The sequence below is a fragment of the Quercus robur genome, chromosome 1, assembly GCF_932294415.1.
Source record: "Quercus robur chromosome 1, dhQueRobu3.1, whole genome shotgun sequence".
Lineage (NCBI taxonomy): Eukaryota > Viridiplantae > Streptophyta > Magnoliopsida > Fagales > Fagaceae > Quercus > Quercus robur.
The window spans coordinates 16,441,592-16,459,681 of record NC_065534.1 but is presented as its reverse complement, the minus strand read 5'-3'; the positions used below and the strand labels follow the sequence as shown (position 1 = coordinate 16,459,681).

Sequence of the window (18,090 nt, the reverse complement as noted above, 5' to 3'; positions counted from 1 at the left end):
TTTGGGCCAGTGAAATTGATCAACTGGAAATGGTTAGAAATGCTCCTACTAAAAGGAAATGACCAACTGTGAAAAATGTTCTGGAATGATAGGGCTCCAAGAAATGCAAACAAAGCCAGTTTTGGGAAAGGGAAGAAAAAGCAAATTCAGGTTTTGGATAGGTAATTGAAAGATTAAGGAAGAACTTGCATGTAGGTACGGGGTCAAGACCTGGAGTTGGAGGGGCGGCTCTGCTGCTTTGTGTGCGGCCACTCCGGCCTTTGACTTTATTGCTTAACCATTATTGATTTTTGTTTAAAATTTTTTAAAGGGTCAGATTGTTTGTTTTGGGTAAAATAGGCTGATTAGGTTTTATTTTTTATTTTTAGCTTTATTATTGGTAATTTTTATTGTTGGGCTAATTTTTTTGGGTTTGTATATTTTGTTTTAGATTTAATCTATTAATTTTTTATGGCCTTTAAATTGGGTAAAATGCTAAAATTACAAAATTTTTACAAATTGCAAATGTGGTGAGTGGTTATTGGTAAGTACAAAGTGATGCAAGTGTACGAATCAATAAAAATTTGTTACCTTAATAGTTTGTAAAAATGTTGTAAAAAAGTTTATGTCTATAACATTACTTTTAAAAGAATTGATGGCATTGTTAAAGGTGTAAAGCGTAATTTTATTGAACAAAGTTGTTAAAATTAATACTTGGAATGCCTCAAGTACATAACAAAGTAGCATGTCTTCAAGATGAGGTTGTAAGATATTTTAGGATCTCAATCCTGCAATACAGATGGCTGCTTTAGGTCCAGATCTCTCTCTCCCTCTCTCTGCCTTTCTTTTTCCACTAATAGCTGTTTTCTCTCGACACATGTTACAGACCATATTTGATATTACAAGACATTGATAATTGTTATGGTCATATAGGATGATCTTACTATAAGAAAGATGATAACACTGTCAAAAAATCTACATGATAGGACATAGGATTGAAACAAGTCCAATAAAAAAAGTATAAATTCCAAAATATCTAGGCAATCAATGCACTATTCAATGGTAACTAGTAGGTTTCCTCAGCCCCAATCTCACTGCTCTTTCTCCCAAAGGGAAAATATAGCATAAAAAAATGACTTCATAAAAAATAAGGGAAAATACATTTTATCATCATAAACTATACCCTTGATTATACTTTACAACATAAACTTTTTGAATATACATTTTGCACCTTAAACTATAATTTTTGTTACACTTTGCACCATGACGTTAAGTTTTTTGTTAACTTGGATGGAAAAATATGGCATCACGTGAAAAGATCTAATTACTCCTCTTCTCAATGAACTATATTCTTGATTACACTTTGTATCCTAAATTTTAAATTTTCATCTAAGTTAATAGAAAACTTGATGTAAGAGTGCAAAGTATAACAAATGTCATAGTTTAGGGTGCAAAACATGCATTCGAAAAGTTTAGGGTGCAAAGTGTAAATAGAGTATAGTTTAGGTGATAAAGTGTAATTTTCCTTGAAAATAAACAAAAACTCCAATAATCTTTAAGATTTCTAACCTATTAGAACATTGGTACCAGTCCGTCCTTCCAAAATAGATGCTACAGACTGCCAATCACTCTCACCAAGGACCTCTACAGCCTCACAAAGTTGAGTATCCTCGTCCTTAGTCCACTCCCTTTTTAGCATGGAAGCATTCAAACTCCTCTGCCAAGTACTGGGGACAAACACTGAAATGGGGTCCTGTACTCCTGTTTGTCCCCAATGATACTGCAATATCAAACGAGTTATTTTTTGTTAGTGTTGTGCCCTTAAAATTGGGACAAAGGCATGGTTGTTGCTGTTGTTGTTTTTGTAAATTCATGCTGTGTTTAATAACTAAAGTTTTTAACTACTTGCATTAGATGTTGAACTTTACATTATGAAAGCTCCATTCTTTCTGACTGAAAGTATGTAGTACGGATTATTTGATAAATGATACATGACTGGTTGAATACGCCTAAAGTCCATTTTTATTAGGTTTGATAAAGAATATATGACCAGCAGAACATTCTTATGCTTTAGTTTCTGATGCTGGACAGCGTCTAAATTGTACTACTTCCAACTTTTAACTAATTGGAAATTGGGTTAGGGTTGATGTTGAAATTTGTGGGTTGATTAGAGTTTGAATGCGTAAAGTATCGAGAATAAGGTTTGAGGTTTAATAGCCTAATAGATATGTTCACAAATCTGATTTCATTTAATCTTTAGATTAATTATAGATAAGTAAAGAGAGAAGAGAAAAGATTAATGAGGCAAGTTTTTTTTTTTTGTTGATACAAGATAGAATTCTACTCTAGCCTAATCTAAGTGTATAAGTGTGTGAAGCTCCCTCCTGGAGACTTGAACTCCGGCCCTTATCCCCCACACTCCAGAAGCGCTTATACTTGTAGAGTGACCATCACACCAAAGGTGTGCGGTGATAATGAGGCAAGTTGAAGATGAATGAGAAAGATTTTTTTTTTTTAATAAATTCTTTATATAAGTAACGCAAATTGTTATTACTTAAAAAAAAAAAAAATAGAGTTGCCCTAGTGCTATACAGACAAATCAATATCACAAAGTATGTAAATCAATCAAATCAACAACAGATTATAAGGACTCACTGCAAAACTGACATTTAATCCAACAAAGTTATAAAGAAAAATAATTTTAGATTAGGCATAGTTTTCTTAGTTTTCGAAACTCTAGTTGTTCCTCTCCCTCCACAGACATCTCATCAAATAATGTGGGGCATCCATCCACAAATGACCATTTCGATGATGCCTAAAATGACCTAGCCAACAAGTTAATAACTCAACAACTTCATGAGAAAGACTTTTTTTTTATAAAAAAATTATTAACAAGGTACACACGCACTTGGAGGGTTTTGAACCCACAATATTGCCCTATACTTACTCTTCTAGGAGGAGGAAATGCCATGAGCCAGTACCCATTGACTGAATGAGAAAGAAATGGAGAATTCGAAACACAAGAAAGGTACCAAGGGGGTTGAACAAAGCTCTAGGCTGTCAATTTTCAATAATCTGCCATGCTCAACAATGTGAGAATTGCAATTCACACCAAAAGCATAAGCTTTGTAAAAACTTTTTTGTCATTATGGTCTTTAGATTATGACACCATGTAAAGTCAGTGTTTGTCAGGACTTAGACTTTTCAAATTAGTACCAATGTATAATTGAGACAATGAAGAAGTAAAGGACTAAGTTAGCCCACCATATGGTGATTTCATACACAGGCTGAATTAGATCATAATGAAGATTTAAAGGACTAAGTTAAATCACAGTGAAGAATTCAAGTACTAAGTTAGATCACTAAAAAAAGATAAAAGCATAATACTAGTAGATAACCATTAAGAATATACTTTCCACTTGTTTTCGAAGATATTGCTACGCATATTGAGAATATGGTCCTCTTTCGGTAACATTGTCAATGAATATTCAAATTTCTTGTTTGGTAACAGTATGCTTTCCTAACAAATGTATAGTGATTTAAAAGGTTCTTCTAGAGATTCAAAGATCTTGAAGTTTCCCCAGAAAATATTAGAGAGTTTCTTCCCAAGGTGAATTGGGAGCTGTAGGTCACTCCGGTGATAAATGTGAAGCAAGGTATGTATTTTCTTAATGGTTGCATCTTAGTTTATCTAAATTAAGCTTCTTTGTCGTGTTCTTAATATTCAGATTTTCTGTTACAAGTTGTGCAGTTCTTAGCTATTGTTTTCATGTTTATTGATTTCCTATGAAGCACGTGTCTTTTATTATCAGAAGATTTTATTATACCCTTAATTTTTTTATGCTTTACCTATAAAAAAAAATGTGTCCAATAAAGCGAGCTCTGCAGATGTCTATGATAATCATCATCATAAACACATACAACATTCTTGCGCTTGAATAAAATTGCAAGGTAATCATAGATCATATGGATGGGATCCATAGATGATGTGTGCTTTACTCCATGTTAGAGATATATATTATTCATATTAGCCCAATGTAATAGGCCCAACCCTAATTCTACTTTGTGTGCAAGTCAAGTCTCCTACTTGTACTAGAAGTCTATTAGTCTAGGGTTTAGTCACCTATATATATTCATGTTAGGGTTCATTGTAACACAGGAAGTTATTGTACTACACTCTCATATAATAAAGATGTAGCCCTTAAGGGATTCCTCCGTGGATGTAGGCCGTAAGGCTGAACCACGTAACCCTCGTGTTCTCAATGTTCCTCTTCTATGCTTCCTCTTCCGCATCCACTCTAGCATACACAACATGATATAACACATCGCGTTGCTAATATTTTAACATGGTATCAGAGCCAAACTTCGTTCTTGGCATCAAACAAACATCTCTAGCAAGCAAAGAAGATTCTCATGTGCACATCACCAATAGAAGTCAGAGCATGCTTCTCAGCTGGATCTAGACTCCACGGCATCTCGCAGCCACTGTGGCGCAGTGCTGTGTCCAAGATCCACAGACTCAAGCAAATCGTGACTTAACTTATCAGATCTGTGCAAATCCAAGCCTTGCCTGACGAAACCAACACCACAGACGTGTTCCAAGATCTCTCGCGACCAAAACCCAGAAATCCGGTCACCCAAATCCCTGCCACGCGCCTCCACGCGCCCTAGAAGCCGCCGGAAAATTCCCACGCGCCGTCTCAGATTCATTACTTCAGATCGTCTTATTGGCCACACGCGCCGTCCAATCGGCCATGTCGACCACCGATCTACCTACGGAAGAAATATCGTCTTCAACGGCCGCTGCACGCGCCTCCACGCGCCACCTGGGCTTCTGGCTTCTCCTCCACGCGCCGGTGACGCTGTCACATGCATTCCACGCGCCGCCATGAAGGCCTCCTCGTCCACCGATCTAGAGAACCTGAAATTCTGGGCATCAACCGAGCTTACACGCGCCGCCACGCGCCTCTCAAGTGTCTGGCTTCTCCTCCACGCGCCGGCAATGACGTCACGCGCCTTCCACTCGCCGGAAAACTGCTGCTGACGTCATCCGATGACGTCATCACTCCACGTCAGCAGCCACGCAAGCGCAGCCATGTCAGCCCTAGTCCACGTCAGCGACACGTCATCAGCCACGTCAGCAGTGTCGTCCCGTCAGCACCACGTCACCTAGCTGACCGTTGACCCGGACCGACCCGACCCGGACCACCCGGATCTGACCCATGAGCACTTTGACTGTTGACTTTGATCTGGACCAGTTGACTTTGACTTTTGGCGTTGACTTTTGACCAAAAGTCAAAATTTTCAAAAGGGCTTATCTTGCTCAGTTTTTCGCGTAGATTCCAATTTTGGCCTCCGTTTCTTCATTTGAAGCTCCGAAATTGGACAATTGGCACATTTTTCATTGTGGTTTCTTCGAAGGCATTCTTCAAGGCATCTCCAAGTCATCTTCTCATGCTTATCCAACCTCAAGCCTTCATCGAGCTTCCGCCTTGAGTTTGAGGGAGGGTGTTAGAGATATATATTATTCATATTAGCCCAATGTAATAGGCCCAACCCTAATTCTACTTTGTGTGCAAGTCAAGTCTCCTACTTGTACTAGAAGTCTATTAGTCTAGGGTTTAGTCACCTATATATATTCATGTTAGGGTTCATTGTAACACAGGAAGTTATTGTACTACACTCTCATATAATAAAGATGTAGCCCTTAAGGGATTCCTCCGTGGATGTAGGCCGTAAGGCTGAACCACGTAACCCTCGTGTTCTCAATGTTCCTCTTCTATGCTTCCTCTTCCGCATCCACTCTAGCATACACAACATGATATAACACATCGCGTTGCTAATATTTTAACACTCCAAATAGTCCTGCTAAATACATTTATGACGCTCTCATTTCCTTGTGTCTTTGGAACCACAGATACCATCTAAAAATTGATTGCTTTGTTTATTATAATTTCTGCAAGTGGTTAAACCATAAATATCCCTTAATCAACCACAATCCATGGATGAATATGGAAGATAAAAATCTTTTGCTACTGGGTAAAAATCGAGAACCTAACTTTTGGGTTGCACCTTTATGGTATTTGGACTAACAATTAAATAAGAATAGGATCCTAGTAAAGAGGACGAAAAATAAAGGCTTGAACCAAAATTGTAATTATTTCCATCTTTATTTTTCTTAAAAATTCGATCCCTATACATGGGATATTTTCCTATTCACAGTATTAGTACTTCCATCTCAGCTGTAGTATAGGGTGGATGACTCTTCAGACAAGATAATGTCCCATCCTTCTTCACTATTCCTTTTGAGGCTGTGCTGAGTAGGTAACGGGTTGTTGGGACACTATTCAGAGGGGTCATTTAGCTATTAATGTGGCATGCCTGGTTGGTATAGCATTTAAGGTAGAGGGTTGGTATAGCATTTAAGGTAGAGAAGATGATAAGGAGATTTCTTCCAACTTTTGCTCAGACTAGTTACTATTACTTTCCTTAGTCATCATCCCCAAGATGGCTTGACAATTCCCAGTCCTCTTCATATGATTCTTAACTCCTTCACTCCTCGTCTACTTCCTCGGATTCAAGCCTTCCTCGGACTATTTGAGCCCAATTCTTTCACTGGAAATTTTCGTTGGGCCCTTACTGATTCCCACCTAGGCCCATTATTTTCTAATTCATCTTGTCCCACACAATATTTATCCAAGAGAAAGGGCACAAAAACTGATTATACTTGAATTGATCCACAAAAACTTGAAGCACTATTTCTTGAACCTTTTGTTATTAGTTTCCTTCAATATTTCAATAATTTTCATTATAAAAAATTATAATCTTCCATGTTCTATTTAATAGATAAAATAGAAAGACAACTAGAGTGGTGTAGTTATCCGATCATTATATATATATATATATATATATATATATATATATTTATAAATTTAAAAATTGCATGATATAGTAGGTGACAAATTTAATGCTTACTCAAGAATGCAAATATCATTTTCAAAAAAAGACAAAAAAAAAAAAAAATGGAAATATTGATTTGATAAAATGCAAATATCATTCAATTTCTTACTTTACCTTCTTGATTGTGTGTTAATATTTTTCTTTTTGTTGGACTTGTTTCAACTATTGCAAAAGTAACTAAATTTGAGTAAGAATATCATATTTCAAATTAATTGTTTATCATATAAATCTTAGACAAATGACATTGAAATTTCATTATCTATATATATATTATAAAACCGAAGCTTCTGACGATATTTGATTTTTTTTTTTTTAGAGCTCTCACGTTTTTATCCATCAGCATTATTTAAAAAAGAAAAAGAAAGAATACTTCTCACAATTTCCCCACCCGATACTTCTTCTAAAAACTAAAACTAGAAGCCGATAATAAAAAAACACCCTCCTACCAATCTCCTTCTCCTTTCCTAAAAAACCCTTTCTCTTCCTTTCATCCCCATCTCCCTCTATATCACAAGCCCAGCACAAACCAAAACAATACATATGAGCACAAACCCAAACCAAAACCAAAATAATCCCCCATTTCCCTCTTCGTCATCTTCCTCTTTATTCCATAAATTTCTTCAAACACAATACACACCCAACACAAACCAAACCCATAAATCACCAAAACCAAAATAATCTCATCTCTCTCTTCATCATCTTCCTCTTCATTCCATAAATTTCCTATTTGTAAGGGGGAAAAAAAAAAAAACAAAGAAGAAGAAGACGACGCAGTAGGGGTTGCGCCAAGTTGAAGTAGTAGGTTGCCAACACAAGTCGCTAGTCACGATGTCACGCCTTCATCTTCTACTGTTGTTTCTTCTTTTCTTCCCCCATCTTTCTTCTTTTTCTCCTTCTCTTTCTTTTGTCCGTCTCCAATCACTGCTGTGGTTTATCTCTTTTTGTTTTTGTACTCTTTTTTATGTTTCCAAAGCCTCCACGGGACTTGAATTGGGAAAGTAGAAAGTTTTTAATTTTTGAATAAAAGATGGGCAAAATGTTTCAGCCCAACGTGATGTGAGACGTGTAGTGATGATACTAATAGATTGACATGCAACAAATATCTTAAGTACTTTTAATTCTTATATTATTATAATATTATTAACTAATCAACATATAAATAAATAGAGAAATGCTATATCTATGTTTACTTATTTATATAAATAAATAAGTATTTTTTGTTTAATTAATATTTTTTATTTACTAATTGAATGTTTAGTATTGACTATAGGATAGGGAATTTTGAGATTGTAATCGTAACATGCAACATTTATTTTTTTTGTGATGAGAGTTAGATATCTATTACGTTAGATATTTATTTTTTTCTTAAATAAATCAGATATGACCCCCACTTTCACAAAACGTAAGGTATCATATTCACAAAACTTCATGTAAGACTTTCTTTATTTGTGAAAAAATTCCAAATCTATTCCATGGATTTGTCTTAGGTTTTAAGGCTGTTTAGCACTATCATAAGTGATAGCTTAAATTCTTCATTCATCGTTAGATTTTTATTTATAGTCAACAGTTTTCCCGTGTATCGCATGTGTTAGCGACTAGTATTTATATAATTGTTGCATCACTTAACATAATTAATATAACAAAATAAATGTATTTATCCCATTAGTAATCTCAAAAAAAAAGTTTATTATATAAAATTTATAAAAATAATCATATAAATTCCTCTAATATAAATAATTATTATAAGCATTTATTTCATTGGTTAATTTAATGAACTAATACTTCGATATAAACGCAAACTTTGTTGAGATGGAAGAATAAATAAAGAAAATATCAAGAATACGTCACATGGCGCCAGAACCTCACGCTCTTCAGTATAAGGTTTTTGCTTTTTTATATATATATATAAACAAATAAATATTGATTGATTGAATTGTGTACAGATAAATGACATGATAACGGCCACAGGGCACAACTGATAACATCCTAATCCGAGACATTCCCTAATCACAAAATTAACCATATTAGAGACTGTGTATATATATATATATATATTATCCCTGCTAGGCTTGAAGGATACCATATTAACCATATAAAAGGTCCAATTAATGGATATTTATATTATTCCTGCTAGGCTTGAAGGATATCATATTTTTCTTGTATCTTAGCCTTTAGATCTTTGATGAACTTGCCCATATTCTTCTCAGATGATCCATTTGGTTTCAATGCATTCTCCAATGTGTTCCCAACCTGGCTGATTGCTTTCTTATTTGCCTTCCCTAGCGGACTCATCAAACGTTTAACATTGTTTGAAACTTCCTCCTTAGTGATTAACTTTCTGTTGCTTAGGTTAATCCCAATCTTCCAATCATCAACCACTAATTTGCGATTAGTGAATTGATCAGTCAGCAAAGGAAAGCATAGTAATGGGACTTTACACCAAATACTTTCTAATATCGAGTTCCACCCACAATGTGTTAAGAACCCTCCGATTGCCGGGTGGGTCAACACTGTGTTCTGACAACACCAAGGTATGATCATCGAACGGTCAGCAACTTCCTCCCTAAATCCAACGGGCAATGGATCAGCATCATCAGAGCTCACAATATCAGGCCGGAGTACCCAAACAAAGTTCACTTTGCTAAGTGAAAGGCCATTGGCTATTTCTTTAAGGTCCTTTTCTGAAACATGGGCATAGCTACCAAATGAGACATACAAGACCGACCCACGAGGCTTATTGTTGAGCCATTGGGTGCAGTCTGACTCGGACCATAGGTTCGTGGCCTCATTGCTCTTGGTGAACCCGGATGGGAAAATTGGCCCAATGGAATAGAATGGCATTTTTGCTTGTAGAGCTGATATGATCTCAGGTTCAAGCTCCTCTACTGTGTTGCATAGAACAAAATCAGCACTTCTAGCATCCTCAAACGCCCTGAAGATTATTTGGTGGCATACAGTTGATGTATCGGTGTCTTGAAGATATGAGGTCATGTTCTTTGGATCCATGGCTTGGACACCTGGTATGTAGTCTATGGGGTCCTCTCGAACATCTGATCACAAAAGTTGAAAAATATATAATATATGTTGGAGGAATATAACATTGCTTATGTTATGCTATACAATAACATTTTTGAATTCAATTAGTTAGCTAGAAAAACTAAGAAATTAAATCATAGATTAATCAAATAGTATTCATCTAACAAGGTAGAGAGATCTTATTAAGATTTTTTTCTTTAGCAATTGATTCCCACCAAATACATCCATTCATATGACTTTACATATAATGATCGTTTTTTGGGTTCTATTATACACAGCTAATACGTAGAGACCATGACATGCCTAGTGTTACTAGGCCTTATAGTAATAGCAAGGTGCAATTCAATACATATAGATATTTTCCTTAACATGGTGAAAACCATTTATATTCACAATTCCTTTGATCGGCAAAGTCATAATCTTCTTAACTTTGTAGTTTATAAGGTAAGAAAATAAGCAAAATTATTGTCTCAAATCAACAATATCCACACTCCGTATATAATATGTGGATATTAGATAGCAGGGACGAAACTAGGATTCAAAGTCGAGAGGAGTAAATATAATTTTCTTGAGAATGACAAATATAATTTTTCATGAACTTGTTTTCTAAAATCTTAAATATATACCTATTATTTAATATTTTAAAAAAATTTGGGGGCCACAGCCCCCTCTTCTTGAACATAGTTCCGTAGATGTCTACAATTTCTAAGAATATCCACATTTATAAGTGAAAAGAACATGCGCAAATGAAAAAAACATGAGGATACTTACCTTGACAACCAAAATGACCATTAAGCCTAAGAAGATTGAGATGATAATACAAGGTGAAGACCAAAGCAGGCTCTGTCCAGAAAGAAACATAAGACAGCCCAAACTTCCTAGCTATCATTGATGGCCACACGAAAAAAGTGTCCGCAATCAGGCAACAAACTCGTGGCTTTGCCGACCTCACAATCTTCTCCACCACCTCCTCCGCATGTGCCGAATATACGTGCAACAAGGCCGCCATGAACTGGTCGTGGTTGAGCGAGCGGTCGAACTCCACGGGGAGGCCGTCGGAGACGGTGGTGTAGCGTATGTCGAGGCCAGAGTCGCGGGCGGAGGAGAAGATGTCATCGTTGGTGTTGGTTTTGGGTTTGGCTCTGGAGTTGTTGTGGTGGATGTATTGGGTGTTGATGAAGGTGATGGTGAAGCCTCTTGATGCTAGCTTGATGGCTAGATGTACAGATGGGGTCACGTGGCCTTGAAGCGGGTAGGGGATGAAGATTGCGTGAGGCTTTTGGGGCGTGTCTTCTGAGTTTGCCATTGTTGCACAGAGAGAGAGAGAGAGAGAGATGGATGCTAAGGGTGCATATAACTAATGGAGAATTGTATGGTATTCATGTACACTTTGATTCAAACAATCACTGTCTAGAATGATGGAGTCGTATAGAAATTTGTGGATGATAAAGAAATCATTTGGAACCAAAAGAAAAATGGTATTAATAAAAAAAAAAAAATTTAAGAGTATTATATATTAAAAAAAAAGAGAAAAATAATAATCACGAGTTTTTAGATGGAAGATATCCCACCATAATATTATGTACTTCTTGATATAGCCATTTTTAAAAAAAAATAAAGTCTTCAATCTTTCATCTCAAAAAAAAAAAAAAAAAAAAAAAAAAAAAAAACCTTATACATAAGTTAATTAGTTTTCTACAATGAAATTAAGTAAGTTGTTTGTTTTTGAAGTTTTCTAAACAGTTTTCTTTTCTACCTTTTCTATTGTTAGAGGTTCAAACAGGTGAGTTTTACTGTAAACGTTCCCATACAATACAATATAAGAGTAATGCAACAAACATAACTGTTTTCATAACAAATTTTACAACTCCTTAATTGGTTATTATCGATTCTTATATAGATATTTTAGTATCCATGATTAATAAGTTTCTACTTTAAACTATTATTAAAAATATAAAGTACAAAGTAATACAAAAATAAAAAATAAACTTAGAGGGAATTTTTTCTTTGAATGGTTTATTCACAAGCGTTGTACATTTTGTCAGGTTTACACGTGTTTCAAAAGGAAGGAACTAGAGTCTAGAATTGAGTTTTAATACTTGTAATATTTATACAAATCAAATAACGACTAAGACGATTAAGCTCATGTCTATCACAATGAACTCTAGTATATATATATATATATATATATATATATGTATAGGAACTATATGAGCTAGGGTTAATCCTACATGAGCTTACAATACATTATTGGGCCTCTTAGGCCACCATAATAAACTAACATTTTTAACAACTTACATTACATGCATATGGTTCTATTAGTTTTTTGTTTTTTTTTTCCCTCTTCTATTTCACCACTATCATGTCCCCCAAAAAAAAAGTATACAAAAAATTAGGACAAGTGTTATATAGGATTTCCCATTCTTGTCGATTTGCTTTCGTTGTGAGACGAAAAGATACGCACATCTGTGAGTTTCGCGATAGACATGCCTAAGAATTATATCATATATTCTATAGTTGTGCCATGGGAGCTCTGCACTCAGTCATACACAAAAACAGAATAGATGGTGTAAGACTCATGATATGATTGGTCTCTCTATCTCTCGTCGTCCCATCTCTCCAGATAAGCCTCCAACAGCATCTATATACTTCAGACACTTGTCCCAAGATGCAAAAGCGGTTGCCTGTGTCATTTTTCCTTCACAAATGTTTTTTGAAGTTGAAGCACAAATTAAAGCCAATGCAGAAATCAACAACTCAACCATTTGGATAAACGTCATAGCTCTCAGTCACCAAGGAAGGAAGACTGCCCAAACATTATTTGAGTTCCCTATCGAAAAGTTAGCAAACATTACAGTTTTTTGTTTTTGTTTTTTTGGGTTTTATATATTTTTTAAGTGAAAAGCAACATAATAGATGACATGCAAAAGGGGGAGATTTGTGTATTTACGAATTTCTTGAATCAATACTGTTTATTCATCAGCTCAGCTGGATAAGGGGATCGACGAATGAAATGTTGGGGTTCTCTAGGGAACTTACCTCACTTTGTTTCAATCAACGCAACCATAGCAAAAAGCGTGACAAATTGCAAACCATTGTTGGATGCTCTCTCTTGCTGCTTCTTCTTGAGGTGGTGAACCATTTTTTATTGTTATCTCAGCTTTTTAGTTGAGTACTTAGTTTGTTTAATTTGTTGAACGAATTTGGCGAGCTCAGATTGGGATTGCTGCATGCTTTGGAACATTTCATACAATAGGGTAGTTTGAGGGTTCACCATCTCATACTTCGGGCTGCACTCGTGCTACAGTGGAGAATTATGTGGTTCAGCTCTCTATTATGGACTGCATGTTGGGATCGATGGTTCTTCTTTCCGTGAGCTTCATGCTTTTGGTGGCATGGTTTCCTTGACTAAGCTACTCGACTCCGTAGTGGGGTTACTAAGAATGTTAATTAGGTTAACTTTTGCTACCTTACCTTGTGTTGTGTTTAAATGGGGTTGCCCTTCTTCTTCTTCTTCTTCTTCTTCTTCTTTTTTTTTTTTTTTTTTTTTTTTTTTTAATAAAAAATGGTTAGAAGGGGTGTTCAATGTGGATTCTCTACTTGGACGTGACCATAGTAGTACAATAACTACTTCCGAGTTAAAATCCCACACCACAATCGCTAATGAGTTAAGTAAACAACTGACAAGTGAGGTACAAGAAGCTGCAACATGGTACTAATTAATGGGAAACTTGAACCCATATACCTTGAGATATGTTGACCCAAACCCTTACTACTAAGCCAACCAATGCATTGGCATAGGGTTGACCTTTTGTACCGATGTCCAAAATGGAAAAGTAAACTACTTACATCAACCCTTTCGGGTAATAATGGCTAAATATGAGCTTTAAGGACCCCAAAAAGACAACTACTCACAGTAACAATTAATACCATTCTTGTTTGATAAATTATAAATACTTTTATTGCTTAAAATGTGGGTGTGTTTGAAAAAATAGATGGTGAAAAAGAGAGCCCTACTTGTGTGTCCAAAACACCAAAAAGAGAAAAAGAAAAAGAAAAAGGTAGATGAGTCAGTTAAATGAATAAGGTAGATGGGAACTTGATTAATGCTTTTGCTTCGTCATTCCTTTAAAGAGGCTCAAGGCTTCATCTAAGATCCATTTTAGGCAGAGAGGAAGGCTTTTGGTTCTTGGATTTTTTGAGAGGATGAAAATTTTGAGTAGTGAGCTTCATCTTGCAATAATCTAGTTTGATGTCAAATTGGGTAAGTTGGTTAGCCAAACTATATACTTGGTTTGCTTTATTGAATTGAAGGGATTGGTCCCTCCTAAAATTTCTAAATTTAACGGGTCGTGTTAATAAATATTAAATGATGACATACAAGCTTTTCCATGCTTAGAGGCAATTTGGGTGAGAATTAAGGTGGTAAAGTAGATTTTTAGAGTTAATTGGTTTATCATATATCAAGCCCATTTTGTAAAAGCTCCATTTGACCAATGGGTAAGCTTAAAATAACTCAATCCATATTATACTCTTTCCAAATTATCTAATAATTATTCGTATGAACAGTTCTAACGTTTGATAATCACTAGGTCTAACATTTTTATAGAGAAAAGTGAGAAATTAATCAATTGTCTAAAACTGGAAACCATTAGTTTAACCCACTCTTTCAAACTTTTTTATCTCTCTTCTATTTGAGAAACAATCTCCTTCAAACTTAGGACCACTTAGCTCGGTACAATCATAAACTACTAGTTATCCCATTTGTTAAATTGTTAAGAAATAATGAATTTTATCATTCAAGTATTATTGTAACAAGTAAGCAGAAATGTGGACTGGCTTTATGGATAAAGTGCGTCAGGAATTTCCATCAAGTTTTTACCTACGCATTTGAGCATTTGGATCTTCTCACATGCAGGTATGGTTGTATAAGAGGAACAGCAAAACAAACCTCAAAATTAAATGATGTAAAATCAAGGTTAATTAATTCTTCGACACTTTTCCATGAGTAAAGAACACCAGGTATATGGTAGCTTATAGAGTTGTACATGATAGGTATGTACAGCAGAAAATATGATCCACAAAATGAGCAAATGCAGTAGAAGTAAACAACCACAAATCTAGACATTCATTGACACAAGGCAACCAAAACAAAACTGAAATAATAATAAAATAAAGAGATATGATCTAGGAGTCAGCACCTAAACCTTATTTGGGTCAGCACTAAGCGGGGAAACCACTAGGAGTTAGCACCTATAATAGACCTGGAGTCAGCACCAGACCAAAGAAAGACCAAATGGCTATTTTTTTCATTCATCAAAATATCAACTATCTCCTCAAGGGGTACAATAGATTGCTTATAAAGGATTGCTAAACTCTATTTCTAGTTGGCTAGGAAACACTAATTGCCTTATTACAAAAATAACCTTTCTTCTAAATTAAAATACTAATAGCCTAATAAACTACTAGGACTTAAAACATAAAAATACAATTGACTTGCAAGCATAAATAATATTAAATAATAATTTTCTTGCATCTTCCACATCATTCATACCGGCACTTTAATTAGTAGTCTAGACAACAAAAACCAAAAAGAACACATTGTCACTTGTGAAGGCGATATGTAGGAATAGCAAGTAGGTGCTTGGCTCTAGGAGTTGAGAGACCAAACTCTTCGGTCATGTCCAACTCCGTTGGCAACATGTCATTAGGAAGCTCCCAATTAAAGCAATGAACAAGTTGTGCTAACACTAGCCGAACGACAGTTAGACCCAATTGCATTCCTGGACAGCTTCTTCTCCCAGACCCAAATGGGATAAGCTCAAAGTCATGTCCTCTAAGTTCTATGTTACTCCCAACAAATCTCTCTGGATTAAACTTATCTGGCTCAGTCCAAACACTTGGGTCTCTCCCAATTGCCCATACATTTATTAAGAGTCTAGACTTACGAGGTATGTGGTAATCATTGATAGTGCAATCTTCCAATGACTCATGAGGTATCAACAAAGGTGCTACTGGATGTAGCCTCATGGTTTCTTTTACAACCATGTCCAAGTACTCCAAGCTATCCAAGTCAGATTCATCTACCATCCTCTCTAAGCCCACCACATTTTCCAACTCCTTTTGAACTTTCTTCATTATACGAGGATGCCTGATTAGTTCCGTGAGCATCCAATCAATTGCTGTTGCTGAAGTGTCCATTGAGGCGTTAAGCATATCCTGTAAGAAAATCATTGTTAGAAAATTATAACAAACAAGTCTTAATCCCAAAATTATTGGGATCGACTGGTAAAGAAACTACACTAGAATAAAATTTTGATTCTAGCAAATGATGCCGCTTTAGCTTCAACTTGATTAATTCTTATAAAAATTAGTGTTTAAGTAGATAGTAGGATAGTATAAATAAAAAAAATTAGAAATCATATTGTATACACAAGATTATATTTAGTACATAATTGAATTCTACACACAAACATAAAGAATCAGTTTTGACTATATTATTAATTTAACGATTTGATATATGATGTGTTTGACTCCTTACTAATATCATGTAAGTTCTTTGAATAATTACCAAGATTATAGCTTTGATATTGGGCCGTTCAATTCGGTACTCAGATTGCTCAGATCCCATGAAGCCCAACATGACATCAACAAAGTCCTTGGTCTTATTTTCATCCTTGGATTGGACATGCTCATCAATGGTCTTCTCCAAAAAGGCATCAAAGATCTTACTCACAGCCTTCATGCGCTGAGTTAGCCCTTGAAGGTCAAGGGGTGCAACATAAGGAATGTAATCACCTAAGTTAGGAGTTGCGGTTAGCTGCAAAGCCTCATGGATTACAGACTTGAATCCCCTCTCATCAAACTCCTTGTCCATGTACTTCTTCCCAAACACGAAACGGCAACTCATATCTGCGATGAGAGATGAAACCTTGGCACTGAGATCAACAGCAACATGTTCATGTGCTGCCTCTTGAATGAACTTTATCAATAGGTCAAGCTCTTCTTTTCTCATGGATTTGAAAGAATTGATTTTGACGTGGCTAAGTAATTCAAGGGTGCACATCTTACGTATGTTGCGCCAATAAGAACCATATGGAGCAAAGGCCAAGCTCTTTTGCTCATAAGACATGTGCTTTGCAGCCTCATTAAGTGGTCTACTAGCGAAAACAAGGTCATGTGTTTTAAGGAATAGCTTGGCAGCTTGAGGGGATGAGACAACAATAGTAGGTACCATCCCTAAGCGCAAATGCATGATAGGACCGTGTTTTTGAGCTAGTCGATGAAGATCTTGATGAGGGAATTCTCCTAACATATGAAGGTTCCCAAAGATAGGGAACCCTCTTGGACCAGGAGGTAGTTTCTTCTTCTTGGTTTTGCTTTTCCATTGTACTAGGATATAAGCAAGCAAAACAAGTGAGAGTATGATCCATGTCCAAGCCATGGTGGGCATTTTTAAGGCTGAGCGCACTGGGTGGTGAAGGCACAGTTGAGTTGGTATTTATAACACGGAAATCGTACAAACGGACAATAAACTTTAGGTAAGTTAAATGCCGACGCATGTGGAAGATTTTTTTTTCTTTTTCTTTTTCTTCTTTTACTAAATATAGTTAGTATTACTGTATTAGGTGTCAAGTAATTGGACAAGGAGTTGATTGGATGAAGTTTATAAGGTGGTTCTCACTCATACCTCGGCAATTTGAGATTTAGTCTATACCATTTCCATCATTGATTTTTTTTTTTTTTTGTTTTTTTTTTGGTTTTTTCTCTTTTTGCTAATTGAGTGAGAAATAAGAGTAATTACTTTTAAAATTCAAGAGTGTATGAAGTTATTGTATTCTAGGATTATCCGATAAATTTTTATTACGATGAAATATCATTTACTTCTCATTTCTCTCTCTTTTACAGATTGAGTTTTTTTTTAGTTGTTTAATTATCATTTTCTCTTCTCTTTTACAGATTGAGTATTTTTTTTAATTGTTTAATTAAAAGAATGGTAAATGTATAGGATAAAAAGAATAATAAAGTGATCTTATACTACAAATTTGAAATAGGATTTTCACTACTAAAACTTTATTTCTTTGATATAAAGGTTTACAAATTGAAACGTAATTT

The 18,090-nt window shown here is 35.5% G+C and overlaps 2 protein-coding genes across 2 annotated transcripts; both read right to left on the bottom strand.

The window, feature by feature from the left end:
• Positions 1–1,228: 1,228 nt before the first annotated feature.
• Positions 1,229–11,314, bottom strand: LOC126724070 (UDP-glycosyltransferase 86A2). Its single transcript, XM_050428270.1, has 3 exons — positions 10,747–11,314; positions 9,097–9,989; positions 1,229–1,273 (listed from the first exon to the last, which is right to left on the bottom strand). Exons 1-3 carry the CDS (start codon positions 11,279–11,281, stop codon positions 1,229–1,231), a joined length of 1,473 nt encoding a protein of 490 aa, XP_050284227.1. The 5' UTR covers positions 11,282–11,314.
• A 3,948-nt stretch (positions 11,315–15,262) lies between these two features.
• LOC126723328 (cytochrome P450 71AU50-like) lies at positions 15,263–17,447 on the bottom strand. The gene is made up of 2 exons (XM_050426687.1): positions 16,547–17,447; positions 15,263–16,194 (listed from the first exon to the last, which is right to left on the bottom strand). Exons 1-2 carry the CDS (start codon positions 17,426–17,428, stop codon positions 15,580–15,582), a joined length of 1,497 nt encoding a protein of 498 aa, XP_050282644.1. The 5' UTR covers positions 17,429–17,447; the 3' UTR covers positions 15,263–15,579.
• Between the last annotated feature and the right edge of the window lie 643 nt (positions 17,448–18,090).

What these genes read in the sequence shown, in the direction of transcription:
- LOC126723328 (XM_050426687.1), bottom strand. Translation starts at nt 17,428, where the DNA reads ATGCCCACCATGGCTTGGACATGGATCATACTCTCACTTGTTTTGCTT. An exon ending in ATATCAAAGCTATAATCTTG is followed by an intron (nt 16,195 to 16,546) that starts GTAATTATTCAA and finishes ATTTTCTTACAG; the next exon opens with GATATGCTTAACGCCTCAAT.
- LOC126724070 (XM_050428270.1), bottom strand. Translation starts at nt 11,281, where the DNA reads ATGGCAAACTCAGAAGACACGCCCCAAAAGCCTCACGCAATCTTCATC. An exon ending in TGGTCATTTTGGTTGTCAAG is followed by an intron (nt 9,990 to 10,746) that starts GTAAGTATCCTC and finishes TTTTGTGATCAG; the next exon opens with ATGTTCGAGAGGACCCCATA. An exon ending in ATCTAAAGGCTAAGATACAA is followed by an intron (nt 1,274 to 9,096) that starts GAAAAATATGAT and finishes TGCCATATTTTT; the next exon opens with CCATCCAAGTTAACAAAAAA.